General features: G+C 36.5%; 1 protein-coding gene across 3 annotated transcripts in view; it reads left to right on the top strand.

Annotated features, from left to right (window-relative positions):
* ANAPC4 (anaphase promoting complex subunit 4) overlaps positions 1-23,967 on the top strand; it is a 34,740-nt gene that overhangs the window by 4,348 nt on the left and 6,425 nt on the right. For all 3 annotated transcript variants that reach the window (XM_019642426.1, XM_019642424.1, XM_019642425.1), the window contains exons 4-21: positions 838-970; positions 2,576-2,650; positions 2,790-2,816; positions 2,910-2,954; positions 3,604-3,688; positions 4,313-4,417; positions 6,527-6,610; positions 7,746-7,832; positions 8,221-8,285; positions 8,842-8,884; positions 8,990-9,066; positions 10,538-10,638; positions 10,727-10,778; positions 16,104-16,159; positions 18,408-18,454; positions 19,683-19,739; positions 20,081-20,137; positions 21,982-22,075. In XM_019642426.1, the coding sequence (XP_019497971.1) occupies positions 838-970; positions 2,576-2,650; positions 2,790-2,816; positions 2,910-2,954; positions 3,604-3,688; positions 4,313-4,417; positions 6,527-6,610; positions 7,746-7,832; positions 8,221-8,285; positions 8,842-8,884; positions 8,990-9,066; positions 10,538-10,638; positions 10,727-10,778; positions 16,104-16,159; positions 18,408-18,454; positions 19,683-19,739; positions 20,081-20,137; positions 21,982-22,075 (1,290 nt within the window). The remainder of the gene's footprint in view (positions 1-837; positions 971-2,575; positions 2,651-2,789; positions 2,817-2,909; positions 2,955-3,603; positions 3,689-4,312; positions 4,418-6,526; positions 6,611-7,745; positions 7,833-8,220; positions 8,286-8,841; positions 8,885-8,989; positions 9,067-10,537; positions 10,639-10,726; positions 10,779-16,103; positions 16,160-18,407; positions 18,455-19,682; positions 19,740-20,080; positions 20,138-21,981; positions 22,076-23,967) is intronic.

Here is a 23,967-nt window from a genome sequence, read left to right on the forward strand (position 1 = left end):
AGCAGTAGAGAGACTCAAGGGCCATTATTAGAAGAGAAAGTACGCTCCAAAGAGTTTGGAGCAGGCCAAGCAAAAGCAGCTCAAAAGGCCAAGCAGATGATATTTTTATCACTAAAAATGTGTTGTGTTTTTAGACAGGAAAAAAAAGGTTTTGTTAAATATTGGTTATTTCAAGATTGCTTTAAATTGTTTTGAAGAGAAGGAAAGCTGGCTTGCCTCACAATCTAGCCAAGTCGTGTGTGTGTTGGTGTACAGTGAAACTCATAGCCCTCTATTTAAAAATTTTTAAATTTGATATGTTGGGAAGATGTTAATGACTTACATCGAGAAACTATACTAGATAATTCAGTCACAGTGAAAGGAAGAGATGTCATCAGTATTTGATGGCCTTATTTTCCATTAAGCATTAGAAACAAGAAGGGAATAAAAAACTTTCCAAGAAGCAAGCAGATGAATGCTTCTTACCTTTTAGGCATGTTTACAGGATCAGTGTCTTGGTAATACAATATTATTGTTTATCTCTTGAGACCTGTTTTGTATTTTCTGCTTGGTAACTGGGTTCCAGTCTAGAGGCTTTGATATGTAAGGTGTTAAGTACAAGACACGAGAAAATAGAGCGTTCATGAAAGTTTGAGTATTTGAATATAAGCTTCGATAACAGTGTAACTACCTACAAAGATATCTTTTAGGTTTCAAAATATTTAAAGGAAGGATTTTTAAGTTAAATAATTTCTATGATCACAATGTATTTAAAATAGTAAAACTGGGCAAGAAATGTAATACCCGTTTATTTTTCTCAAATGGTGCACTGATTTATTCTGATTATTCTTGTTTCAGTTTTGGCCTTTGCTCTTGCTGACACCAAGAAAATCGTTTTGTGTGATGTAGAAAAACCTGAAAGCTTGCACTCCTTTTCTGTGGAGGCTCCAGTTTCTTGTATGCATTGGATGGAAGTGACTGTAGAAAGCAGGTAAAGTAATTAAAAACAAAAAAACAAACCAAAAAAAAACCCTCCAGTAGTCACAATAGGGTGATGTACATGAAATTTTCATTTTTAAAAATGGGTAGTTAGGAGTACTTATGTTGAGTATGTGTATATTGCATTTAACTTTTGGTTTTAAGTTTATCAAGAAAAAATTTTTAATGCTCTGTTAGATTTTTTTTTTTCTTCTGAAAAAGATGTTTTCTTATGGAGCAATTAATGCCAGAATGGCTAAGTTTTTTTCTTTTCTCTTTAGTTAATTTTTGTAGTTTATACCACTGATTTAGACTTTCAATAATATTACTTAAAATTACTAATTAGCAAATTGAGGTTCTGTTTTCTTTTTCACCATATATTTCGTCTAAAGCTTTGTTTTTTTGTGCGCCTTAGTAAATACTCTTAGAGTGTGAAAAGTGCTAAATTGAGCATTCTGTTTTGATGCTGCAGAAGTTCTTTTTGTGTCCATGGTCCTGATAGTTTCCTTGTTTCATGAAAATAATGTTGCCTTAGCCTACGCAGGTAAGTAATATACCAGGTTTGCAGTAAAGATGGCCTAAAGGATCAGTGGGTTTAGGTAATACTGAAAGTAAAAGTTTCTTTTTTGAGAAAATGTGATAATTTTTTTCCATTAGTTTTTCCTTTCTAATTAAGTTTTAAGTTAATATCACATGAATTTGTAAATTCAGAATATTAATTGAAAAGTTTCCCCAAAGGGGCCCGTGAAGATTTAGATAACAAGGATGTACCCTGAGGTTTGAAATTCACTGTAGATAAAACAGAGTGATTAATCAATCATCAAATAATCAGGGGTTACAAATGATCATGTGAATTTATAGGCTAGAGGAGCAGAGTATACTACGCATATGTAATTTCTATAATTTCTATCCCAGTCCAATCACCTGCTAAGCGTAATTCTAACGCACTATCTATGAATGGTTTAGAAATGTTATTTGGAGATTCCAGGGTCTCTCGCGACACTTAGTTTGTGTTAAAGTGGAAAAAAAGGCTTGCCAAGTCACCACTTTTTCACCTCTCACTCATTTATTTCCAACCTTAGTTGGAGGTAGGATTGAGGGGGGGAAAGGGGATAAATAAGACTATTTTAAAAAGCTGAGTGTCATCTTATGACCTGTTGAGCTGTCATATCCCCAGATGTATTAAGCCATAGAACCAATAATCAAATGATAAAGCAATTGCAGTGTTCTTTAAAATTCCCTTTGGTACTCATAATGTTTAATGACGGTTCTTAGATGAGAGTTAAGAAATCACAAATTCGCAGTCAGTATCTAGCACTGAACACATATGAATATATTTCATATGCTGAGATAATTGTTTATTAATATTCTAAATGCAAAATGAGTAGACTAATTTTTTTTGCAGAAAAAAAGCCCTTTGTAAATGAAGAATTTCCTACTTTTGTAGTTCTTGTTTGTGATTGTTATGACTATTTTACAATGGTAAATAGAAGAAATATGTGTGGCATCTGTTTACTTGGTAATGTGTAATGCATAAAATGGCATTCAAAAAAATTTTCTAATGGAAAAAGAAGTAAAATCTTTGATGTTTTTCTAATGATTTTCTTTTTCTTTTTAGTGTTCTAACATCCTTTTATAATGCTGAGGATGAATCAAATCTTCTCTTACCTAAACTACCCACACTGCCAAAAAAGTAAGTATCAGAGTTTAATTTCATTGAAATTAATCTTGCACATTTCTCTTTACTTTTAACACTGACAATTCTCTCATGTGTTATAGAATATGCATTTCTGTTACGAATATTTTTTACCCCAATCTCTATTTTTCTCTAGTTATAGCAACACTTCAAAAATATTTAGGTAAGATATGCCCTTTTTGTTTTCAAGTAAGATAATCTTTTATGATTTGAAAGATATAGTTGAAAAATAACCCAATTTATTTTTATATTTTAGCGAAGAAAATTCTGATGAAATTATTAAGCTTTTGGGAGACGTCAGGTAAATTTTGCAGATATCTTAAATAGCAAGTCTATGTATTAAAGTTAACATTTGATATTTGAGGCAGTTTTTTCAGTTTCAAGGACAATTCCTTTGTCATGTTATTTTATTGCTGACAACCTCTGAACAATATAAAGACATTAATATCTATTTCCTTGTTTTTATTGTATGGTCTTTGATTATGTCAAATTTAATAATATTATAATGTACTTTTGTTTGTTTCAATAAGAAATAAAGGAGGATTGAAGTACTAGAGTTGTTAAAATTTAAATTTAAATATTTAAATTCTTTAAGCCCATTTAATGTATTTAGCATCAGAGCCATAATAAAACTGATGGTGCTTTGTATTGGCTGGAAAAAAGATTATTTTGCTATTGAGAGTATATAAATTCAACTGCCATTAAAATAATATATTCTTATTTTACTGTATACGAGTTTTTTTTAGGCTAGAGAAAATTTTATCCTATGAAAAAATGGATTAAGCCTGATGTGATTGAATATTGAGTGTTAGTGAATTTGTTTGATGTTTCATTTCCCCCGCAGGGGAGCTTTAGTATGCAGATTATATGAGAGCAGGAACAATTTATATCTTGGTTTAAGAACTCCATCTTCACTGTTGTCCTCAGCTTGTTGCATTATTTTTAATTAGGCTTAATATTCTTGTCCTTGGAGGAAGCTCTGGTTTTATTGAACTTTATGCATATGGAATGTTCAAAATTGCTCGAGTCACAGGGGTAAGTTTTTCTTTAATATTTTCTATATCATTGCTCTTAGAATAGCAGATTTATGGAAAAAGAATAAAACACTATTTTTTTTCTCCATTTTAGTTATTGGAATTATTTGTTCTTAAATGTTCAGAGGATAATTTTCTTACCAAGGTAAAATAGTGTTCTGTCTGTGAAGATCCGGAGCTATTAGTGGAATTAGTCAAGTTTTTTATTGTAACAAAAAAGTTAATAGGATACTCTTGATTATGGTTTACTGCTGTTCTGGCCTATGGTGGGTAAGAGCTATGATTTGTGATTAGAACGTGATGAGTCATCTGAAGCAGTTTTCTTAGTACAGAGTTGCCATGGTTGCTAAGTTTCAGTCTTCTCCAAAGCTTTTGCATTTTACTCTACTGTAGAGAGGTAGAAAATATTGTAGGCCTTGTGGAAACTCAATTTGGGACTCCGGATATGGGGGCGGGCGGGGTGTGTTTGTGTGTTCGTCCGTCCTTGTCCTTGAACTAGGCGGATGCATATCTTCACTGGCTACACTGCTTTTTAGAGCTCTATGCATTTTTGCATCCTATATTGTAAGCAGATGCAATCTAGCAATAATACGGAATGTACTGGGGGGATTTGACTGTCTTACAGATTGTTGGTACTTGTCTTGCCTTGTGTTTATCAAGCGATTTGAAATCACTTTCAGTGGTTACAGAGGTTTCTGCAGGTGGCGCTTCAGAAGTTTCATACTTTCAGGTGAGTATTGAAACCTGATATACGAGAGTAAATACTTGTATATTTTTTAAAGGTTTTATAGGTTTTGTTATCCATATCACTCCAATGGTCATTAAAAAAAACCAAGGAGGGCCGGCCGAGTGGCATGTTGGTTAAGAGCTGGCTTGGGACGCCAGAGGGCCCCGGTTCGGATCCCACATCTGAGGGCCGGTGACACTGTCCTCTATAGCTAAGATGCTGAACAACAGCTCAACCTGGAGCTGGGCTGCCGTGAGTGACTGGCGACCATGTAGGCTGCAGCCCCTGCTGCAGTGGGTTGCCATGGGCTACCGTGTGTAGCCAGCAGCCAGCGTGAGCAGCCAGCAGCCGCCATGAACGGCTGTCCAGAAGCCGGTGACTGATCTGCCTCGCCTGGGAAGAGCGCAATGATGGTGCCAACTTGGGCCAGTGAAGCAACGTCCTCCACAACTAGACAGAAGAACAAAAACGATAGAAACTTGTCTGTTCCCCTTCCCCCAATTCCCCAGCACTGTTCCCATCCCCCAATTCCCCAATAAAAAACTTCAAAAAAAAAGAACCAAGCAAAAAATTGACTTGGAGCTTCTAAATCTCACATATAAAATCTTATTATAATGAATGCCTTAATTATTATTCCCATGGCCCAGTATGGTTTTCATGGTCTATTAATGACCATATTAATTGGTTGCTCTACCAGTTCATCTTTGTACCAAATGTTTTCTTAGGGCTCTGACCCTAATAATAACAAATGCTAATATTCATCATTAACATGTGCCAAGTACTGAGTGATTCAGTATAATTCATTTGAATCCTCACAGCAACCTAATAGGTAGGTACTGTTATTATCCCCATTTTATAGATAAGTAAATGGGCACACAGAGAAACCGTGCGATTTCCTCGGTGTCACAGAATTGGAAAGGGATGCTAGGCAGTCTGGCCCCAGAGTCGGTTCTCTTAACCAGCACATTGCCACTGGTGTGAGAAGATCAGTAACAATCTTTTTCATTGTGTGCTGTTTGTATTGTAGATTGTGAAAATTGTTTGACTGGGCTCCTGTAGAGTATTTAGATTGTGGCCTTGCCTTCCAGAAAATCTTTCTCAAATTTTCATCTCAAATAACCCAGCCACTTAGCCTAGGTATGCGTGAACTCTCAAACGAAAGTGGAACAAAAACAATTGCAGGATGCTATGCGTGTGATGCCTTCCAACATTTGTTGTATTCAGAGCATGGGAGAACTCTTGACTTTCTGATTCACTGCAACAATTGTTCATATTTGATCTTCATCTTAAGGTTCTGTGAAACTGGTTTCCACGATTGCATTTGGTGCTGTAACAAAATGATTTCTTTGAGGTTTGTAATATGTATTTTGTAAGAACAGCTTTATTGAGATATAAGCCACATACCATTGTAATAGGTATTTAATTTGTATTTATCAATAGCCTATAATTCCTTTAAAAATTGTACATATATTTGTGGTCATTGTTTAAATTCCTCATAATACTGTTGCAAATAGTATTATGATATTTATTCTAGCTGGATAAGGGGATTGCTAACGTAGTCAGGGTGGTTTGTGCACAGTAAAACATGGCAGATTAAAAAATCCTGTGGTTATGTTCTGTTAGTCTTCAAACTATTATGCACAAAGGGAGCAGAATTCTGACAGTCTTTCTAATACAGATGTAGTTAGACCTTGATTCTTCCAAGTTACAGGATTTTTTTTTTTCTTTTTAAGCTGGAAGGGACTGCCTTATTTTTAATTTTTTTAAATTTATTTTTCTTACTGAAGTATAATTGACATATAACATATTAGTTTCAGGTGTATAACAATGATTCTATAATTATATACACTGTGAAATGATCACCATACAAAGTTACATAAATATATGTATGCATATGTAATTTTTTTCTCGTGATGAGAACTTTTAAGGTTTTCTCTCTCGGTAGCTTTCAAATATGCAATACAATATTATTGACTATAGTCATCATGCTGTACTTTATGTCCCTATGACTTGTTTATTTTATAACTGGAAGTTTGTACCAAGGAGGAACTGATTTAACTTTAAAAGAAGTAAGGGAACCTGATTCTGACTCACTTTATTGTGATTTTACAGCTTGAAACCAATCTGTTGTATTCTTTCTTACCTGAAGTTACTCGGATGGCCAGAAAGTTTACTCACATCTCAGCTCTTTTACAGGTATTTATTTATAGCTTATTTTACGTGAATATTTACTATAAGTTTCTAATGGTCTATAAATAAAAAACTTGAAAATTTTATTTTGTAATGTTAAACTAGTTATCTGTGGTAGAGGTGTCTAGTCCAATAGATAAATTTATAATGTCCCTTAAAGCAAGAAAAATAATTTTAATTGAAAATCGACTTTCACCCATCCTTATTTCTCCAAAAGAAAAGAAAAAAACGTAGTTTAAATCTTATTAAATATTCTCGTAAATAAAATAACATTTTGGAATTTTAAAAGTTTTTATTGCAAAGAAAGTATTATGGAAAATAGTCATCATGTCAGTTAGCTTTTGTGTATAATAAACCCATCCCAAATTAGCTTATGAATCTGTAGGTTAGTGTCTTGGTCAGTTAGCAACTTGAGCTGAGCTAAGCTGGAAGGTTCTGTTGACCTGGGCCAAATTCAGCTCATCTCGGCTGGGCTTGGTCATGCATCTGTAGTCACCTGGCTGATCTAAGTGTGCCTTAGCTGTGATGGCTTTGTCTAGGCTCTGCATTCCCCGTCTCCCAGCAGACTGGCCCAGGCTTGTTCATGAAGTGATGGCGGCATCAAGGCTGTCGAGAGCGCAAGTAGACGTGTGCAAAGCCTTTGAGGCCTTGGACTCACAGTGTCACTTCTGCTTTGCGTTGATGACAGCACGACACAAGGCCAGCCCAAATTCAAGGACTGAAGGAAATGACTGCATCTGGATAGAGGAGCCACAAAGAACTGTGGCTTTTTTTTTTTTTTTTAAGTCTACCACAGTCACTAATTTACTCGAAGTCAAAGCTTTCTAGAGATCGGTATTTTTTTAAAGCTCCTGTTTGAAAATTGAATAGCTAGCTAAGCCCGCATTTTGACAGTTCATGGACATAAAACATATTTATAAGAAGCTGGAGGATATCTGTTTTATCATATAAAAACTTAATTTAAGTATGTTTCACAGTTAAGTGATTATCAGGTATTAGCTATGGTCTTCTCTTTCACAGGCTTAAATGAGTTAAAAGTGATTGAAAGTAAATTCTGCATTCCTTGGGCACAATTGACAGAAGCACATATTATTTAAGATATTGACTTAAATTTTTTACTGTATTTTCTTTTTGTTAATAGTATATAAATTTGTCACTAACATGTATGTGTGAAGCATGGGAAGAAATACTAATGCAGATGGATTCTCGTCTCACCAAGTTTGTGCAGGTAATGTAACTGAGGTTTCCCATGAAAGGACTTAAAAGATGCGTGATGTCCTTATATACTTTATGAGGCACATGAGACAAATTGGTGTGATTTGTAAAAGGCAAAGATTACAGTGTCTTTCAAATGCCCTGGTCCAACCTCAAGCTATTTTCTCGAAGAGTAAGGACTCTCTTCCCATAGTTACAACTCAGGTGGGGCTGGAGCAGTCAGGACAGGTGTTGAAAGAGACGACTGGCTGTTTTCTAGTAACTGATGTTCAGATAATCAGTTTAAATATGTATTTGAGGGAAGGTTAGGAAAAGAAAGGGTGTTGTGCTCCTCTGTAATTTTGAATAAATATGTTTATAATTAATGAAATACATGTCATGATTTTATCTGTTTTGTTTAGGAAAAGAACACAACCACATCAGTGCAAGATGAGTTCATGCACTTACTGTTGTGGGGGAAAGCTAGGTAATAAACTCATATTAGGCACTTCTGATTTTCCTTCTTTTTTTAAGTAATTTTTTATTTCAAAAATTATTCATATTCATATAGCCAAGTCAGCCTTTTTCTTTATAGTGTCTGCCTTAGCGTTATTCTTAAAAAGACCTTTCCCATCTTAAGAGTATTTAAAGATCTGTATTTTCTTCTAGAGTTCTTTTATGGTTTATGTTTTATTCCATTTACATGTTCCAGATGTGATTGATTTGGCTATATGCTGTGGAAGACTAATTTCTTTTTGTCTAAATGTTTAGATAATTGCCCAGCGTAGTTTATTGAGTACCAACCTTCTCCTCACTGATTTGAAACGCCTTTTCAGCAGACAAGTGCATCCTCATATATGCTTCAGCCTGTTTCTGGGCTTTATTGGTTTCTTTGTGAGAACAGCAGTCTTAATTGTTGTTGATTTATTTCTTTTTGTTTATTTTGTTTAAAAAACCTTGTTTATACTTTGAAATTTAAAGTTTTAAGTGATGCATTCCCATTTTGAATGGAGAAGACTAAAAATACTTTTTTTTCATTGTAGTGCTGAACTCCAGACCCTCTTAATGAACCAGTTAACAGTAAAGGTGCGGTCACAGTATGTTTGCATTTAAATTGCTGTGAGCACTTTTTTTTTAGAATGGTGTATAGTACCTTACTTGTATACTAAATATGTTTCTTCTCTTCATTAGGGCTTAAAAAAGCTTGGCCAATCTATAGAGTCATCATATTCCAGTATACAGAAATTGGTTATAAGCCACTTACAGAGGTATGAAGGTGATGTAGAATTTTTGGTATTGCATTTACATATACTTGGCATTGGTCTTCTTTCTGCAACCTTCTCTTCATCATCTGACATTATGTTTTTGAGCCTTTCCTAGTTAAAATTATTGCATTGACATTTAACAGGAATCTTGGAGTGCCCAAGATTTAAAGACTCAATCATGGTAATACTGCTTTATAAAATAAGTTTTCAAATTCTTTTCACCAGATAACGCCCTGTCTGGACTTTTTTCTCACCCAGACAACCACGAGGTATATTTTGAAAAGGTCATATACCCTTTTTTGAGCAGTGAAATTAGGTACGCATATGTTTATGTATCACTGCAGTTTACAAAGCATGTTACATATTTTTGTGTTTAACCACTTTGGCAAGGTGTTGGTTCTGATTATCGTTGTTTTATACAAGAAGAAACTGAAGTTCAGGATGGTCATATAGCTGGCCCAGAGATACTAAGTGTCAGAGCCAGGACTTCTCCCAAATCTTCAAGCCTCATGCTGTTTCTCCCCACAGCTGCCTCTCTGAGCAGCTGGCAGGTGGATGCTCAGTGCTCAGTGTTTGACTTAAATGTTGATAAACCACTTCATGCCCTCTAGCCCCTTACTACATCACCTCTCCCTTGCATCACTGCAGCACCCTTCAGCCCGGTCTCCTGCCGTCAGATTTGTGCTTCTCAAATGTGTTCTCCACAGTGGATCTGATCATGTTGCTCTTACTTCAAAACTTCGTACTTTCTCATTGCTCTTAGGACCAAGACCTTTGCATGACCTTGAGCACACCTGCCTCTCGGCTTCGCCCTCACTGGTGGCCTCCTCAAACTTGACATGTTTTCTCCTACCTAGGGCTTTGGTTCATGTCTCTGGCCTCCTGGAACATTCCCACCCTGCTCTTCACTTGCACTCGTTAGCTCTCAGCTCAAATACCACTTGTATTTGGTCACGTTCTTCTGTTAGGCCTGTACCCCGTGTGTTTCCTTCAAGGCATTTATGGTAGTTGGAATGATATGTCTGATTGTGATTATGACTGTCGCCCCCATTACACTGTCAGTGCCATGAGGACGCTTCTGTTTTGTTTGCCTTTATGTCTCCAGTATCTAGGGGACATAATGTGCCTAGCCTAAAGTTGGAGCTCAGTAAATACTTGTTGAATGTTAAATACGTAGCTGTTGGGTGAAGATGACCATATTCATATCTTAAAATTGCCAGGACTAATCATGGAACAAAATTTGATCTTAACAAAATTTAATCTCGTGGTCATGGACTCATCTCAGTAGTCAGGACAACCAAATGATTCTGCTGTAGTTTTTAGAGATAATTTTGAGAAATAATTATTTCTTACAGAAAGAAAATTAAAGTGACTAAAAATGTTTTTCTGAACATTTAGAAATGTTCTGGCAAGGTGGTTTGGTAGCTGCCTGCCACCTTGATAATGCTAATTTATTTCTGCTCCATTTTGATAGTGGCTCAGAGTCTTTATTATACCATTTGAGTGAACTGAAAGGAATGGCTTCATGGAAGCAAAAATATGAACCTCTTGGACTGGATGCTGCAGGAATTGAAGGTACTGATTTTATTTCTCAATAGAGTACATTGAACACACTTTACTTACTTGACAAGTGATATTTATTTACTTATTTATTTTCCTTTAGATGCTATTACTGCTGTGGGTTCTTTCATTCTCAAGGCAAATGAACTTCTTCAGTAAGTATTGGGGATACCTAGACTCATTAACCTGAGACTATTCCCCTTTCACTTATAAGTAAGAACCTTGCAAATTGTCGTGGTTTTCTTAAAATGGATTTTTAAGGTTTTGTCAAAGTTATACCTTTACATGATTAAAACAAGCCAAAAGCATGGTGATTTCACACAGTAAAGCAGCATTTTCCTGTCCCACCCATCCTCACCAGGACCTCTTTCTAAGACTCTTTAACTCTTAAAATTGTTTCTATTTTTAGTTTTTCTGTAGGTTATCTCCATATTTCTAAGTTGTATGACTATACTGCATTTCTTTTATTCATCAGTTTCTAGAAATCTTTCTTCTCTCTGTTTGTGTTTTCCTAGACCCTATTTGCTTTTTATTTTTCTGATATTATCTGTCTTTATCACATCCTGAGGTTCTTTCCCAGTCTCAAGCATAGTATCATATCCTTGGAATTCCTCTCTGTCCCTCATCCTTCCTTCTTTAGCCTTCCATCCCCTGCACCAGTCTGGACGTTTGTTCCAGCTCTCCTGCCAGCCAGCACATGCATTTTCTTCTTTGTGTTCATGGCTTAGATCCACACTTCCAGGATCTCCTCTGTTTCTTGGTTCATTTAATCTTTTGCTGGGAAACATCCTGCAGTAACTTAGAAGGCAGATGCACACGGGTAAGCTTTCTGGGTCCTTCTGTGTCTTTTCTCCTACCTTCCCACTTACTTGACGGTTCCACTGGGATAGGATGTTTAAGGGGAAATGATTTTCCCACAGAACCTCAAAAAGCATTGCTCCATTGTGTCTGTCCTTTGTTGCTAATGGAAGGTGTAGAACATCTGATCTCATTCCTTTGTGGGCTGTTTTTTTCTCTCAAAGCTTCGTTCTTGAAATTTCACATGAGCGCTTTTAGATGTGGATCTTTTAAACACTTTTAGATGCTGAGGATATAGCAGTGAATAGAACTGATAAAAATTCTTGCCTTCTCGGATCTTATATTCTAATGTGATGAAATAGACATTAAAGAAATGAATAATTAAAATATATAGCATGCCAGATACTGATAAGTAGCAGTGACAAAAACCAAACACAAGGAGGGCCTAGGGCATGCTAGGGGTAGAGGGGGCGTTTTATATAGGTGGTCAGGGAAGGCCTCACTGAAAAGGTGATGTTGGGAGAGAGACAGCAGGGAGGGAGCCTTACTGACATTTGGGGACAAAAGAGACAGTAAGTGTAAAGGCCCTGAGTTTGAAGCATGCCTGGCATGTTTGAGGGTCATCAGGAAGGCACTATAGCCAAAGTGAATTGAATGGCGGAGCGCGAAGAGAGAGAGGTCTTGGAGGATGGGCCAGGTTGTGCAGAGCGTGCCGGCAGCTGTGAGGACCTTGACTTTTATTCTGGGTATAGGAAGAAGCGTTAGGGATTTATGAGCGGTGGAGTGACAGGATATGACTTACGTTTTTAAAAGACTCCTCCTGTTCTTTATTTAGTGCTGTGAATAGATTATAGGAGGATAAGGACAGAAGCCGAGAGAGAAATTGTGGTCAAAATCTGAAGTGGTCAGAATCTGAATATATTGTAAAAGTAGAAATAACAAGATTTGCTGAATGATTGTATGTGGATGGCAAAATGAAGGCGTATGAATAAAGACGAGTTTAGCTCCTGAGCGCCTAGAAGAGCAGAATTGACATTTATTGAAATGGGGACGACTTGGAGTAGATATAAATTTCTCTCATACGTATGTATGTATGTATTTTATGTTCCTCGATTTGGATTTATCCGATATTTTTCACGATCACATTCAGGTTATGCATCCCAGGCCAAAATACTACGCATTTGGTGGAGTATCACATCCAGAGGCAAACGATGTCCATCTGCCCCTCCTTAGTGATGTTAATTTTGATACCTGGTCAATGTGTTAGGCATTTTAAATTTGAAATGGTTATTAGATACACTGGTGGAGCTGTCCACTACATGTTGATATGAGACTAACATTCAAAGGAGGAGCCCGGGCTGGAAATGTAAATTTGGGAGCCGGCTGCCCATTGGTGTTATTTCAAGCTGTGAGCCTGGATGAGGTAGCACACTTAGAGGAGAGAGATCTGAACACTGAGCTGAGCGGTGGGCATTCCAGCATTTAGAAACAGGCCTGATGGGGAGCTAGCAAAGGAAACAGGAGGCTGAAAGACCAGTGGAGCAGGTGTTCCGCTGGCCGAGTGGAGAAAGCATTGCAAGAAGGAATGAGGGACAGGTTTTCAGATGCTGCAAAGTCAAGTAAGATGAAGGCCAAGAATAGAATAGGTTATCAGAATATTATTAGAATAGATTGTTGGTGACCTTGATAAGAGCCACTTTGGTGGAGTCACAGGACCTGTTACGATAAAGAATGAGAGCAGCTGTAATGGAAAGTCTCTTGAGTATTGCTGTAAAGGAAATGGCTAGTAGCTGGAAGCAGTTGCTGGTTTTTTTATCTTTTTATGATGGGAGAAGTTAGAGCATGTTTGTATATGATGGGAATGTTCTTCTAGAAGGGGAACAATTGATGATGGCAAAGAGAGGGGTGGACTGCTAGAGCAAGAGTTTTTATGAGCAGGGATGGGATCTAGTGCATCAGGGAAGAGGTTGGGAAAATAGTTCATCCAGAGTTACAGGAGAGAAGGTTGAGAAAAGGGTCACAGATGCTAACATGAGCAGATGGGAGCTTGGGGATGTTCACTTCCAATTGCTTTTATTATCTTAATAAAATAGGACATGCTCTGTCACCAGCTGAAGGTAAGGATGGGAGGTGGTGGTGGAGGTTTTAGAAGAATGGAAGAGCTATGAACCAGTTGTCTCGTACATAGGAGAGTGAACGGGCTAATGAAACAGGAAGCTTGCTGGTAGTGCTAACAGCCACTTAACGTTCATGAGAGCATTAAAGTGAGACCAGCCAGCCTGGCTGTGTGGTTGTCTCCAGTCAGCAGTGGGGGCCGCAGAAGAGGTGAGCAGTTAGGCTTAACTAGGCTTGGTGAGGAAAACAGAGCAAAAGGGAGGTGGGGGAATTGAAACAAGGATGTGATTAAAATGATGCCCTTTGAATCTGAACTGGTTGAGGAGGGACGTGAGGCCGTGAGGACATGAGAGACAGTGAAAGGTGGTAGCACCAGTAGATGGTAGTCCTGGCGGGATGAATTTTGGAGTACAGAAGAGAGATCACTGGAAAGATAGGGGGTGGTGGTTGGTGAGTGGGATGCTTGAAATGAGCGGTAGAAGGTTCAAGTTTGTTATGACGGTCTGGGATGTGAACTTTGAAGTAAGTAACCAAGGTGAGGTAGAGGACGAGATTGTTGACTGGAGCCATTCCACTGAATTTTTTGTTATGACAGTCCTGTCTTTTAATTTCCAAATGTGTTTTCTTGTTTCTTTAATCATTTTTCAAAGCTTTGCTCTTGCTTTGTGGATGTGACATCTTCTCAAATCTCTCTGAGAACATTAATTAGATTTTTTTAAAGTCTCTGCTGCTCCGTGAATTATCTCTTCCTGGGTCACTTTTCTGTTTGTCTTCGTCTCTTGTTGCAATCTTCCAATACCTGAGGCCCGATGGTTTACTCATATTTATTCATGAGACAATCTGAAGTTGCCTGGAATCTCTGAGTGCAGGGGCAGCCCAAAGCCAGCCTGAGTGCCAGGGTGCCAGCTCCGCTCTGTGCAGCCAGTGCCCAAGTGGAATTGCCTCAGCTCTTCCCAGTTCATCCCGTTTCTTGGAAGAACGGTTTTTTTGTTTTTGTCTGTTTCTCTGGAAGGTATTCTCCTAGGCATTCATATTTTGGGGGAAATAACATATTGGTTACTCTGTATATCAGTTTGTGCTCCTGTGTCCAGCCCCCCACATCATCCTCGTGTCTTCTGTTGAACCTGACTTTCCTGGGGACTGAGTGTCTTTGAGGCTCTGCAGGGCGCGTGGCTCCGTGCTGCCCTCTGTGCACTGTCTGGCACGAGGCCGCCTCTGTTGAGCTTCGTCAGTCACCCGTCCTCCATTGGCTTTTGATATTTCTGAAATTTATTTTATTTTCTACTGTCCTTTTGTCTTGTGTGTCTGTGAGTTTATAACACATACACCCCTCCCCACCAGTCCGCTGGTATCATTTTAATGGGGTTTTAGAAAGTAGAGGTTGTAAATGCATGTGCTCAGAAGACAAAATGAGAGAAACAGTTACACTGCTTTTCCTGTATGCTAAATTATTTTTTGGTTCACCGTATTTGCAGAGAGTAGATATAAAATATTAAGCTTTCTGCGATCACTTTTCAATATGAATGAATGAAAGGTAGTTTATTTGACTTCTTGCTCCTTTGAAATAAGTAGAAGATAGCATTATTTTAGGTTATAGATGGAGAAACTGAGGCCGTGGGAATTTTGATGTTAGTTGATAACAGATCCGTAGTTACCTGGGGTTAGAGTGAGAGTATTGATTGGGAAAGACACAAAGGAAGTTTTTTTCCTTTTTTGTTTTTGGTGCAGCAGAGTTTTGATCATGTTGCTTAGTGAGGTAGGAGATGTCGCAGTCTTTTAAGTCAAAGGTTTTATTGTGTACAGAAAGGCTAATGATAATGAACCTACCTCTCTGGTAGTATTATGAAGCTTAATGCTTGGAAGGGGCTTTGAGATTTGGGAATGAAAAACGGAGGTATTATTTGCTTAGAGTAAATTATCTTATAGATGTAAGCTTAGAGATATTTTTTAATGATACCCATTTCTACATCAGAAACAGTTTCATCAAATGGAAGGTGACTTCCACTTATTACACTTAACTTTGGTGGTACATTTGTGTAAAGAACAAGGAAATTCAACTTTTGGGATCTGTTTTTTATAAGGATAAACAAAATCAACTTCCAAAAGTGATTTTCAGTTCTATCGGAAGTAGGAACAAAGTACAAATTTATAATAATGGTTTTCTGTTGGGATTGATGTTTTTTTTCTTACTGACCAGTGAGTATTTTTTTAAAACAGAATAATGCTGAGAACTCTGTTTTTCTAGTTTCTTTTATTTGCAACGTTAGAAAGGATTTCATACTTTACTGAATGCTAGGAGAGACTATTACACAGTTTGTGGCAAGGCTGTTATAGCCAGTTAGAATCTGAGTTATTTGTTTTTGAAAAGAATCAGGATTTGCTCTTTTGAAATTTTATGTTTAGGTGTGTGTTTGATTTGTAAAACATGTGCTAAAGGCTTAAGTGTGTCATCCAGATAGGATATAATAGAACAGTAAGGATTATTATATTCCACAACAATTTAACAGTGTTACATGAATCACATGTAATAATTTTATTTCTGATTTCTTTTATTTTTATCTTTTTAGAGTTATAGACAGTAGTATGAAAAACTTCAAAGCATTTTTTCGGTGGCTCTATGTGGGTAAGTTAATTGAATGGAACATTCTTATTATTTTAATACTTTATTTTTAATTGTGGGAGTATCAATTTAGAATATTTCACTTTAATAAAGTTTCAGATACCTATAAAAGACAATAGTATAAATGAACCACCTCCTACTCGTCACCTCGTTTCAGCAGTTTTTACTACATAGCCCGTCTAACTCTCTACCCCATCCATTCCCACCCCCCACAGATGTAACTTGTAGTATTGGTTGTGTCTATCACTCACTGATTATTAACTCTTTTTTACCTTGTAATGTCTCCTTAGGTTAAAATAACATTTTTGAATCCCTGCTGTGTATTGGGCACTGCCAAATGTTAGATTTTTTAAAAAAAGAGAGAAAGAGAAAAACATGACGCAGCCTCTGTACTGAGTAGCTTATCTCCTGTTTTATACTTTAGTTGTCTGTCTCTAGATCTCTGCTGTCTATTATGGTAGCCACTAGTCATGTGTGACTGTTTTTAAATGAGTTGAAATTATGTAAAATTATATATTCACTTTTTTGGTCATACTAGCCACATTTGACGTGCTCAGTAGCCACATGTGGTCAGTGGCTACCATGTTGGAAACACAGAACTAGAGCATTTCCATTATCACTTCTGTTGGACAGTGATGCCCTAGCTAAAGTGGAAGCAGACCATTTACGACCTTATTTGTATCTTCACAGGACCTTTGCATATACATGAACAAATATTTGTTAACTTGATATTAAATATTTTATGCTCTGCAGTGTATGCATATTTTATTTAAGTCCATTTGTACTGTTATTTCTGTGACTCTTAGTATCTTTGAAATAATCCGGCATACATTTCCCTCGAACATACACAAAATTTAGTTGTAAATGGAATTTATCCCACATTTGTTAAAAATCTAAAGAGTAAAGTAAAAAATGATTTACCAGTAATTTGCTAGCATCTTTTCAACAAATGCCCAAATCTTCAATTCTGATATTTTAAAAACTGACTTCTATGTGTCAGCCTAATATAATTGTTTCTGAAAAATAATGAATGTGATCTGCAGGTGTTCACATTTATAATTCTTAAATTTTTCTCAAAACTGTACCAACACTCGCCAGAATGAGGAGCCAGAGTGTTCATCAGGCCAACCGTTTAATAAGAGTTTTTAGTTAGAATAAATTACATTGTTAAAACTGAGTGAAATCTTAGGAATAATTTTCTTTCACAGAAGTAGTAGTTTGGTTTTACTTATATTTATTTGAGGAATTTAGGCAGTTTATATTATTGCATGTCCTAACTGGAATAAGAAGCCAGATTAAAAGAGAAATGAATTACGGCTCAGTCCTCATCATTAGAGCAGGACATTGTAGAAGGCGCACCGGATTGGGGCACTGGAGACCTAACTGTGACCTGGCGCTCCTAGTGAGCTCCATAGCCTTAGTTTACTCTTGTAAAATGCCATCTCCATGAAGGCAGGGACTTCTATTCTGCTGTATTCCTAGCACCTGGAGTACGCTCAGTAAATAATTTTGGATGGATAAATGAATGAATGGAGCTAGATTATGGCTGGTTTTTTGATCATTTAGAAGTTTGAATTAATTAAAAACAGTCTCTGAAATAATGTATTTGCAGAAGCACGTCCACCATGCTTTTTCCTGACCAAACACAAGGAGCATACTCAAAGACTAGCAGAAGCGCACGCAGCATGCTTCACACTTGGGTGGGCGTGACACAAAAACAGTCCTGATGAGGACGACCCTATGAAAGGACAAAAAGAGTCAACCACAGATATTAAGGACAGTGTATAGACACAGGTGTATGTATACACATGTAAATCTTAGTGCAGATATATATCTTTATGTAGTGAAAAAGCCCAAGGGAGAAAAACACACACGTTTGGTATTCTGAGGCTTTTGAGGGAAAGATTTGAAGAGAAGAAACATCCTGACTTAGAAGGAGGAATCCCATAGTCTTAGCACAGGGCAGCAGTTAGGTTTGTTTGTCTGGAGTGGCAGTGGGTTGAGTTGAAGGAGAAAATGAAAAATAATAATTTAGGATGTTTAGACCAACCATTTTGAACCTGAAAATATAAAGCAAATTTAAATTCTTTACCCTTTAGTGTTTAGAAGAAAACGAGTTTTCCTTGGTGAAAATAAATTTGAAAATTGCAAATTTAGCCCAGTGAAATGTATTTAGTCTTAGAAAAGCATCTATAATTAAAATTGTGTTTGTAGTTTTCCTTTAAAAATAGTTTTTAAATTTTATTTCCAGCAATGTTGAGAATGACAGAAGACCACGTACTTCCTGAGCTGAATAAGGTAGTATATATCACAGTATATTTTCCTCCTGTTTTAATTATGCCCTGGTGAGCTTTGCTGGCCGCCTTGGTACTCTTACTCAGATGCCAAGCTATAGACACGAGACAAACCTTAGTAAGCCTTTCATTTTTCAAAGAAATTTCTGTGTTATATATACGTATATATATATATATATATATATATATATATATACACACATATATATAATCTCACAGAATACCTTTATTATGACTATCTAAACTTATAATTTTTATATTTATGTAAGATTTTATAATCCATATAACAAGGTGTTTGTATTCCTTACTTTAACTTCCTTAAATCTTAAGTGCATTTTTATTTTCCTTGCAAATCTAATACTTAGATACTCATACCTATGTTAATATTTAGTAAGCCCAGTTCCTTTCTGACTGTGAGGACTATGATAAGTTGCAGTATCGTCTTCTTCCCAGAAGACCTTACAGAATATGGCAAAATTCCCACTTGATTACTGCAGCTCGGTCATAGTCCCTGTCCAAACTGATTCATAAGTTACTAAGTAACTTTGAACCTGAAACAAAGGAGAGCATTAAAATTGCCTCCGATGAAGAGAGTAAGGGAACACAACTCATAGCGCAGAGTTGGTCTTTTGTGCTGTGGATGACTGGCCTTGCAAACTAGGATAGTTCACATTCGCTGTTTATCTGACACCACTCTTTATTTTGGCAGATAAAATATTTTAATTTTTTGGAGGGAACTAAATGTGTAGCTTTTTGAGGACTAAAGAACTGGGGTAGGATGAAAGAAGGGCCATTGGAAGAAGCAGAGGCCAACAATGCAGCAAGTTATACTGTTGGTTTGCAGCCCTGAACTCCATAACTGAGGTTGAGGTTTTTATCTGGGCCTACAGTCACCTACTCCCAAAGGAGGGACTTTTCACATATAGTCTTCACACAGGCATGAAATAATAAACAACCTTAGGCCATAGGAGTTCTGTAGCTATTGGATTGGTTGATTGGAAAATGAGTTTAAATGTATAATTACATGCTTCTCAGAACCCCAGGATTTCATATTTTCAAATTTACATAATCTTCTGGATTTCTATTGATAATTTCTTCAAAGGAACTTGGCTTCTTTGTCCTATGGCTTTTAGTAGATAGTAAAAAAGTCACATTTATCATTACATAATATTTCTTTTATTGGGAAGCTTTCTTTTATCTTGATTTGTTTTCTTTTTGTTTGGTTTTGATAGATGACTCAAAAAGATATCACATTTGTTGCTGAATTTCTTACCGAACATTTCAATGAGGTAAGAAATTGATATTTCTGTGATGCTGTTTTTTCTCAATAACTGCAGTAAGCCTGGGGAATAGTAAGAAGTAATCACATTTAATCCAATTCAGTTGAAGTTCTTAGCAGTTATGCATTTTAAACTATTGAACTAATTAATGGCAATACTAATTAATCAAACATAAAGCCCATAAATTGAACTTTGGTTTGTATGTGTGTCTTACATTGCATTGGAAAAAAAAAAAGAGTAACTGCCACTAATTGCGCTCTTAAAAAATAAAGTTTTTGGTTTGAATATAAGATTTTTTATTTTTCTATTGTGAGTTGACTTAACAATTAAGCTATATTTATTCTTTCTAGGCTCCAGACCTTTATAATCGAAAAGGAAAATACTTTAATGTTGAAAAAGTTGGTCAGGTATGGACTTCGGATTGAACTCAGTTATTAATTTGCTTCATTTTTTAAAACTAATTTAAAAATATTAGCAGTGTTAGTCTTTATTACCCAGAATTTTTAGAAAGTGATATAATGCCAGTTACATAGTAGCCCTATCCTTTTAGTGAAGTAGCCAAAGAGTAGCAGTTTAATTCAACTTTTTGGTCTCAGAACCCTGTTACGTTCTTAATATTATTGAGGACCCTAAAGGTCTTGTATGTGGGTTATAGCTATCAATGGTAGATATTATTAGGAATTAGAAATTAAACAATAAAAAATTACATCCTAATTTATTTAAAAATAATGAAAACCCTTGTTATTTAAGATAGCAATTACCATTACATGTTAATATAAATATTTTTAATGAAAAATAACTATTTCACAAAACAAAACTTAGTAAAGAATTTATATTTTTGCACATCTCTTTGATGTCTGGCTTAATAGAAGACAGCTAGATTCTCATCTGCTTTTGCATTCAATCTGTTGTGATATGTTGTTTTGGTTAATGTATATAAAGAAAGTCTTCCTCATACAGGTGTGTAGTTGGAAAGGGGGAAGCATTTTAATAGCTTTTTAGATAATTGTGGATATTCTTTGATACTGCACTCAATCCTGACAAGTGACAGTAGTTTCAATGTTGATCTAAATTGCATCAGTGGTCCTTTCATACCTTGCACTTTGAATGGATCTTTTACCCATGCATGATTTTATAATATTGTGTATTGGCCATTTGGAAGGTATTGCCTCACTGACTTGTGCAGATCTTCCATACGCTGACACTTTTCTTCATATAGATTCAGATTTTATTAATATCATCACCAATCTCATCAGTCTTTAGGTACTGTGAAGCTGTCAAGCACACAGTGGCAGATAACAGGTTTTCCAGAATTTTAATTTTTGCATGAATGTCTGAACTTTATCATTGGCAACAAACATTGTCAGTTGTTTGCTTAAAGTGACAGGCTCACTTTATTTATTTCAAGAAGATACCTGCCAAATGCCCAAGAATGAATAATCATAGTTTTTCTGCCAGTCATTCTTTCAAATAAAAATGGAATTCCATTAACAACAAAAGAGCACCTGGCTTAAGTCACAACTATATTTTTATAAATGCTTTGTAATAATAACCATCCTGCTTTGCTGTGTAGCAAAAGTGCTTTATGTATAGTTCCCAGTTCTGTCACACAGCATATTAAAAAGATTTGTACTCAAGGGTTGAGATTTAATAAAATTAATAATTTTAATAGCTTTATCAGAAATTAGTGAAATTGTATGTGGCAAAGAATACAATGACTGCTAGTATGGTTTGGTGTCACTACCTTGAGTCTTGGTGGCGGTGCCAGCAGATTTTCCTACCTGTGCTTTTGACCTTCAGTCCAAGTGTCTCATTGCAGTAAAAAGAGCAAATTGCCTCTTAGTATTATTATAAAAATGGTATTGACCTCATGCATTCCTGAAAACATTTTGGGGACTTTCAGGGGTCCATGGACCTCACTTTGAGAACTGCCGTAGAGTCGATTAACAGTTGACACTTTTCAAATTAATTCACAGACTTACATGTGTAAGCTTAAAATATGCTTCATGAAAATGGAACACAAAATTTAAACTCTATAGTCTTTACATCTCCAGCATTCTAATCTTCTAGCAGTTTGTTTAGTTGCTTGGCATTTAGCAAATTTTGGTCACTTAGAATATTAGCAGTTCACTTTTCAGGAGGACTTGTCAGTAAAACTAACTTATTAAATAGAATAAGGTTAAATATAAACAATTTTTGAAGCCTGATCCTTTGGCTTTCTACATTAAAATTTTTAATTCTGTATTTCTAGTACTTGAAAGATGAAGATGATGATCTTGTATCACCCCCTAACACAGAAGGAAACCAGTGGTATGACTTTCTTCAGAACAGCAGCCACCTTAAAGGTATTTCATGAAACAAGTGATTTGGGCCATGTTTATATTTATTTGAGACCAGTACATCAGCCAACAGTTTTTCTGAACACTTGCTGAAGTACTAATCTATTCTTTAGACTTATCCTTTGTAACCATTTTACTTGATTAGAGAAACAGCAAAATAACAAATAGTGCATGACATTACCATGATCCAAAACACTCTGATATTTACCGTGCAGTAGTAAGATCGCTTATTCTTATTATATTGTCTGTTTTGCACCCTATTAAAAAATAGGATGCTGGGACGAAAACTATAGAGCCTTCTAGTCAGAGAAGTCTGTTTTGTCAGTTCCAGTTTGTTAACTCCAAAAAGCACAGTGATGCATCACTGTATTCTCCTAAGGTTGTAGCTTTCTGTTTACTTGTTATGCCTTTCCTAAGATCATAAAATGTTGATACGGTAAAACTTTTTTTATCCAGCATTATTAGGGATGCAATACAAAATAGCAACCATTAAATAGGTCAAAACCTCATCATTTGGTATGAAAATATTTTTAAGTAAGTATATTTCTTTGCTTTTTCAAAGAGTAATTTGACCATAGTTGAGCTGTTTCTTAGGCCCTTAGGGTAATAGCCACATATATGTATCACTTCCTTTAATCCTTACAATAACCTTTGTGGTAGGTACTTGTTATCCTCATTTTACTAATGAGGAAAATGAAGTTAAAGAAAGCCCAGTGTCATATAAGCTAGGAAGTGATGGAGCTGGCGTTCTGCTAACTACAGAGCTGATTTTGTAACTGGACTCAGGAGTAATCTCTGTCACTTTTATCTGGTTATTGCTTATCTGGATGGAGGGAGGGAAGGAGGGGGGAATTCTCTGAGGCCCAGAAGTTTGCATATTGCTCTTTTAACCCTAAAAGTCCAAATTCTTTTTTAGGGCAGGACATATTTTGGTCGCTTAAGAGTCTTAAGATCACTAGAGAGATGTACTGATATAAGTTAGCTATTGAATGGAGGAAGAATAGAGGTACAGCCAACTCAATTCATTTACTGTATTTAATCAGGATGCCCAAGGAGTAAGGAAGGATGCCAGAGAAGGCTGATGGCAATGTGCCGGAGTGGTGGCACCTGGTCCCTGTCAATATATTGGGCTAATACGGATCCTGGGAACTTTGTTGTGCTAAAATATTGGGTTGTCAGAAAAGTCATGATGTATTTTTTCTGTTTTTCGTTGCAAAAATGCATCATGACTTTTCCGACAACCCAAAGGATCTCACCCCCAAATTCCCCCACATCTGCGGCTGAGTAGAGAGGCCTAAATTTAGCTACAGGCCTCATATTTAACAGATACATTTCAGACTATCTCCCATCTCTTAAATGCTTGAGGTTTCGCTGGTATGTGAGTTTCAAGCTCATTATTCTCCCAGTTTCTTAGTCTAGTATGAAGTAATACCAACTATCATTGTGGAACTATTAAGAAAACTTGAATGAAACGTCTTTCGAATACTTTGCAAGAACCAAGCACTAAATGCCTCCTGTGTGGACTTAGGGCACACGGGAGAGTCAGTGTTGTGTGATGGGTTCAGGTCGGTGCTCTGGACACTGCACTGCCTGGGTTCGAATCTTGCTCTGCCACCGCCTAGGTGTGTGGTTGGGGCAAGCTGCCTAACCTCTCTGTGCCCAGTTTTCTCCTCTGAAAATGAGAATGATAATTGTGCCTCACTCAAAAGCTGTTGTGAAGATTCAGTAAATTAATCTAAATAAGAATAGTGCCTGGCACAGCACACATAAGCAGTCAGTATGCTAGCATCTGAGCTGTTTTTACTCAGAACACTTCTGACACCAAAATGAGAGGTTTTTCCCTCATGAAACCAATAACGATACCATCTGGGTGTCATACAGTTTAATTCCGATGCTAA

Source organism: Hipposideros armiger, unplaced genomic scaffold (assembly GCF_001890085.2).
Source record: "Hipposideros armiger isolate ML-2016 unplaced genomic scaffold, ASM189008v1 scaffold_68, whole genome shotgun sequence".
NCBI lineage: Eukaryota > Metazoa > Chordata > Mammalia > Chiroptera > Hipposideridae > Hipposideros > Hipposideros armiger.